Source organism: Esox lucius, chromosome 12 (genome assembly GCF_011004845.1).
Source record: "Esox lucius isolate fEsoLuc1 chromosome 12, fEsoLuc1.pri, whole genome shotgun sequence".
In the NCBI taxonomy this organism is placed as follows: Eukaryota; Metazoa; Chordata; class Actinopteri; order Esociformes; family Esocidae; genus Esox; species Esox lucius.
Genome location: NC_047580.1, coordinates 13,032,590 through 13,038,589, shown reverse-complemented (window position 1 = coordinate 13,038,589; position 6,000 = coordinate 13,032,590). Strand labels below are relative to the sequence as shown.

The 6,000-nt window shown below is 49.1% G+C and overlaps 1 protein-coding gene across 4 annotated transcripts in view; it reads right to left on the bottom strand.

Moving 5' to 3' along the window:
* Positions 1-736: 736 nt before the first annotated feature.
* nol4lb (nucleolar protein 4-like b) overlaps positions 737-6,000 on the bottom strand; it is a 94,996-nt gene continuing 89,732 nt past the window's right edge. For 3 of the 4 annotated variants that reach the window (XM_010875727.4, XM_020052035.2, XM_020052036.2), the window contains 6 exons: positions 5,073-5,410; positions 3,777-3,950; positions 3,470-3,658; positions 2,452-2,571; positions 2,085-2,289; positions 737-1,777 (listed from right to left, as the gene is read on the bottom strand). In XM_010875727.4, the coding sequence (XP_010874029.1) occupies positions 1,560-1,777; positions 2,085-2,289; positions 2,452-2,571; positions 3,470-3,658; positions 3,777-3,950; positions 5,073-5,410 (1,244 nt within the window). In that variant the 3' untranslated portion in view covers positions 737-1,559. The remainder of the gene's footprint in view (positions 1,778-2,084; positions 2,290-2,451; positions 2,572-3,469; positions 3,659-3,776; positions 3,951-5,072; positions 5,411-6,000) is intronic. The other variant, XM_020052034.2, reaches the window with a different exon arrangement.

The window sequence follows — 6,000 nt, the reverse complement described above, 5'->3', positions numbered from 1 at the left end:
GGATTAATGGCCTTCTTAAAGAGTCAGTAGACAAAGACATACAGAGTTCCTCCCTGAACCAAGGTCCAGAACCAAGCTGGACTGAGCTCAGGTCAAGTCAGGGAGACTGGATGGGGGTATAGGTCCAAAGGAGGCGGGTTGGGTAGAGCGGAATGCAGAACCAAACCCAAAAAAAGACAGTGTATGATCAAGTGATGAGCGTTGGCAACCAGGTTGGGGCAAACCAAAACCAGGAATGGAGGGGGGGAGCAACGATCCACCAGGGTTGGAAAATATGGATCCCTCCGAAAAAGAAAAATCCCCAGCTATCATTCAGTCTCTCACAGAAAATACTTCCTTGTCCCCAGTCCTTTACTGGTGCTTTTTTTGCGTTCTTATTATGATGTTTCCAGAATCAAATATGGACTCAATATATACAGTACACAAATAACAGAACAAACAATACTTTTTTTTAGATTAAATTTGAATGATAGTTACAATATTTATAGTGGAATCATTTTGAAATGGTTAAGACTTTGCTTTGTGCAAGTCTTTGAAAACACTGAACACATTGGGTAGTAACTAAAGAGTGTGATGTCACCATCCAGTATGAATGAAGTATTCGAATGGATGGTTAGTAGAGCTGAGGTATTTCCATGTGGAAAAGATGGCATCTCCATAATGCATAAGTTAAAGTGTTGCTCCCAGGTGGGCATGTGGGCGGGGCGTCTGAATGAGGGGAAAGTGCTTTAGGATATTTACAGCGAGCGCCACCTGTTGCCTCTCCTTCTTTCCAGTGTTTTTCCGTAGCCTCTGTTCATCAAAAGTGTGGTTCAAAGTGTCTTCTTTATAGTTAGTGCTATCTTTTAGATCAGTCAAAACACTTTTTCAGTAGCTCGGAGCTGAGCCAAAAGAACCTAAATAACCAATGGGTTTAAAAAAAAAAAATCAAAACTATTCGCCATCAACAATGTTATTGTTATTATTTATTTTTTTACAACTAATCAAGAAGTCATGTTTTCATTGTTTTTCTGGATTGCAAGCTTGGTGAGTCATGAATGTGGTTTACTGCAGCGCACTCAGCTTCCTGGCACACAAAAGGGATCCACTTCGCTTCCTGGTACTAGGGGGCGCTCTCCTCCCCTCTCCTCAACTCAGCCCTGCAGTGTTCCCCAGTGCTCAAGCCCCTCCACTCCTCCCCAAATCACCAGGGGGGACTCGTTTCCATCTCTCTCCCTGTCATCCCACTTTTCTCCACACAGCCGTGGAAGTGAGGCAGAGCTGTTCTGACTGGGAGAGCTTGTTCTTTTACAGATGAATCAAAAGAGGAATAACCGATGATCTGACTTCCTCACAGACCGTGCTCTGCCTCTCAGCACACTGACGTCAGAACAGTCAAGGGGTGTGGTGTGGGCAGAATGGATGAAGGCAGAACTGTGGCTAGCCTCTCTCCTGGAGACGGGGAGAACAGGCGAAGGATGTATCACAGACTGATGGATGTTGGAAAGTGGTCGGTAGGTTGTTAGGTGTCACGTGGGAGAGTCTGACAGAGAGAGGAGGCGAGAGTAGGAGTTTCCGGCTCAGTTCTGCTGCAGGATCAGGTTCTCCAGCTCGTCGGCCGAGCGGAGCAGGAAGGCGGCCGACTCGCGGTAGCCCGCGATGAGCTGCCGCACGGCTGTTATCTCTGTAGGACTGAGCTGTGCCGAGACCCCGCCCCCTCCGCCGTTCCTTCCGTGACTGTTGGAGCTGGCCGATGAAGAGTTGGACGCCAGGGACTTCATGCTGAGGTCAGTAGGGCCTGGAGGAAAGACAACCCACGCTCAAATGAAGACATGAATTTTGGCGCATTTCACTAAAAACATTACGTTGAAAATCTTACCCACTTATCAACAGTGGGAAATATATTTTAAAGTACATTCCCCTGTATATTTTGAAACGTTTGCTACATCTAAATATGGTCAGGAATGTATTGTCAGTTCGCTTCTACTAAGTCTGACTGAGGTGACGCTACAGAGGGAGCAACATGCTTCATGTAGACTAAGGCATTCTACTACTCTAAAGTGTCATTCGCTAGCCAAATAAAGACGTGAAGCATGCTCTCTCACCGTTGCTCTGAGCAGTGGCGGTTGTCAGGGAGACTGGGTGTTGCATGCTAGCTCCAAGGCCCCCGTAACCACGGTAACTGTAGTTGAGCCCACCGTTGCTGTAGAGCTGGTCCTGGGAGTAGGCCGAGGCGGCCAGGGAGTAGGCAGAGTGGGCCAGGGAGGCCGGTTCGCGTGAACTGGGCTTGTCAAGTGCTATCTGCTCCTCCTGGGGGCGAGACGAGAGAGAGGGGGAGTTTTTAGTCCTACTTACACATTCTGGATTTAATATACTCAAGGTTAGACACAGCCACTGGCTATTGTAAGACGTACACAGAACGTCCACCCACCTGAAAACACACACACACACACACAGAATCAGAGCACTCACATGAGCCTGGTAGACATCCAAGCGCATCCTCTTGGCAGCCTTGCGTGTCTCGCTCTCACAGGCAGCTGCCAGGATGTTTTCAGCCATGGCTGACGTGAGGTGAGGTGGTGTGGGTCGTGTCTGACAGGGGAGAGATAATCAGCACAAATTCATCCCCCCATCGGAGCGCCCTGTTAAAGGGTTAATGAAGCTGGTTCTAGCCATCTTGTCAGAGCAATCACCATTACAGCATATAGCTGCGTGCACATTCGGCACTATAGCACGAACATCCCAGCTTTTTGTAAATGAACCTGTTGACCACAGGGGGGCAGCGCAGCGCACACAGCAACGGAGCAGAAGAAATATCGTTTTAGGAGGTAATACGAAATGTTTTGTTGTTGTGATTCATCGACTTGTTTTTGTAACTTTCTAGCAAGTCCAGTAGACACCAAGCGAGCCAGGCCGGTAACTTCCTGTTCTGTTGCTGGACTCTAGCTGAGCTGAAGACGGAAAAGAGTTTGGAAAACGTCAAAGCATGCAGTTTCCGTCTCACATTGGAGACTTAAAACCCTTGGGGGTCTCCGGTGTTGACGGTGTCCATTAGAATGAACGACACCCAGCACAACCCAACTAAGTGCTCCCATTTGAACAGGGTTTCCCTCAGTACCGCGCGCCGTGTGCAACGCCACCGATTGTGGGGTTCAATCCCACTGGGAGCAACTACACATAAAATCTATACATTCACGACTGCTATTCACTTTGAATGAAAGCATCAGCTAAATAGCAAATGATAACACCCTGATCTAAGAACCAATGGAACCAGCCAAAAACTAAATCAATGATGATGACTCGTAATGTTGCTGTACTGGACTTTGGCCAAGAAATGGTCTAAAACGTGGGGGGTGGAGGGGGAAAAGTCCTGCCAGAGTAGACCAGTCACATGCGGGGGAGAAAGGGAATGAATGAGAGAGAGGGAGGAGAGGGGGAGGAGAGAGGAAGAGCAGAGAGAGGGAGGAGGTATAATAAGCTCAGTAGGTACCTCCATGCCGTTCTTCTTCATGCGGCGGCAGGATTTGAGGTAGGTACGGATGCGCTTGCGAGCGCGTTCCTGGAACTCCGGGAACTGACGGCTGCACGACTCGATGATGGCCTGGATCTTCTCCTTTGGCTGCTTGGAGATGGGCACCATGCGGTCCAGGTTCTCATCCACAAACAGACGCACAAACATCTGACAAGAACAATCGTAGGGGGCCGTGAGTCTACCGGAGTTCTCCTGATGTGAGAGCCAGGTAACGGGTAACTCTTATAAAGCGCGGGCGTGTAGCTGAGGCGAGAGGGGTTCTTACATTGAAGGCCTTTAGTCTCTCAGGGTCCACGCCCTCAGCGTCGTTGATCTTGTCACTGTCGTCGTGATCGTCGTGGTCGTCGTCATCGTCGTCTGCTGCTCTGCTCACCGTTAGGTCCTCGGCACACGTCTCCATCTTCAACGAGTCATAGCTTCCTGAGCTGTACTGAGGAGACTGTCTCCCACACACACAGAACGGGCACAGAAGGGAAAGCAAGGTTAAGGTTTCCTGTCTGTATGCTGACTGACACAGAAAGCCGCCTGCACAACCTCAGTGGTGAGGAAAGCAGACCTATAGCACTACTAAACCCGTCTCCTAGTCAGTTCCTTCCAATGGCACTTGTCTTTAACTAGCTTCAAAACGGACCTGGGCTTGAGCCCGTTTGCGAACAGTAAACATACTCGCCAAGTAACATTCTGGACCTAGTTTGTGATAAGGTGGCAAAGAAGATGTCTTCAAGGACGAGCTTGCATTGTCAGAGTGAAGCGTGTCTCATTCAATAGCCAGAGATGGGCAGGCAGGAGCAGCCTTTTATCCCTGTCTCCTTTCATACAGGCCCAGTGGCCCTGTCCTTCACAGACATCTGAAAGGATGTTTATCACCGTTCATCACAAGCACATCCAGGATTCTTCTCAGTGTTCTAGTGATCAGTCCCCTTGTGGTTTCCTGGCCAGACTAATGTATTGGATTCCCATCTGATAGGTAATTGCACTGTGGATCTCAATGGGAACCTCATATAGCTTTTTCCAATACCCTGGGGCCAGTTTTTAAAAGCGATTTTTTTGGGGGGTGGTACAGAATTAGATCAATCTGACTGTTGTTGTAATCTGGTTGTTTTTAACTGGTTGTAGTGCCTTTAACATATCTAATTTAGATTTTTTAAATCCCTGTGGAAGTGAAACGCTTCACTCATCTTTGCCCCAGCCGTTCATATTTTCAAAACATGTATTTAGTCCAACAACTGTGGGCTCTTCGTTGTTTCAAGGGGACAGATCATGCAACACAAGACAGTGGTGCTATTAATCCTCCCACTCATGCTGGCATGAATGTGAATCCCTGTAGCATTCTAAATATTTTACCTGCCCCCTAAATGAATATTCATGAACACTCAGACAATACCACTCAAAAGAGCCACTCCCTTAAGATAACAATGGAATACCATTGCAAGGGGCATCTACATCATAGATTTCAATGAAATAGTTGAATTAATGGGGGCAAAAAAAAGTTGTATAACCTCATCAACCCCTTGTGAAGTATTTGAGGTAAATTTTAAACCTAGGTCTGGACAGGCCTCACCTTGTTGCCATAGTCCCTGATTGAGTCTCTGTCGGCGTGGGGGAGGGGCTTCACCGTGTACTTCCTGCGCAGCTCTTCTGGGAGATCGGGCTGGAACGGTCCTATGAGGGGTGTCCCGGCCAATCGGGTCTCACTCAGGTTGACCGGTGCCTGCTGGTCCTCAGACGAGGAGGATGAGGTGGTGCTGAAGTCAAGCGGGGCGGGGGCATTGCCGTTTACTGCCTCCCTGTAGGGGGGTCCCCCTATGGCCCCCTCCAACACTGGGGCCACACCGCCCGCGGACGGAGGGGTCATGGTGTGCATGCCGTTCCCGCTGCCGCTCTCTGAGGACGAGTCGTCTGGGGAAACACGTAGAGAGCCTCCAGTTAGGACCACAGGACGGTCGACTTAAACCACACATTGCAGTGAAGGGAGAGCTATCACACCCTGAGTATGAACCAACTAAGGCACGAATTCACTGGGTCAGTACCGTCCTTTAGCAGTAGAGGGAGCTGTTGTAGTCAGTATGAATGCCCATGGAACACAGTGTGGTGGTGTGGCTCTGTTCACACACATGTTACCACCACAGCGCAGCAGGCAGGCAGAGAGAAAGACAGACAGAGAGAGAGGCAGGAAGAGAGAAGTGTTGTCCAGGCAGCCAGTGATACTTATTAATGAGAGACAGGCACTCAGAGTCCAGAGAGCGGGAAGTAACACCCCCTCCCCAGCCTGCCCCACACACCACAGAACAAACTAACATTAGGCTGACCATCCATGAGCCCAGCTTGTTGACTTGTCTGTAGACACATAAACACTCTGTAGTCCTCACCAGGAAAAGTAAGCCTCCTCAACCCAACCAGGTAGCTGGTTAATAAATGATGGTTTGGTGCTTGGCTCTGCCACTGAGCCACACTGATGGATGGCCTGTGTGTTTTTGGTTTCCACTGTC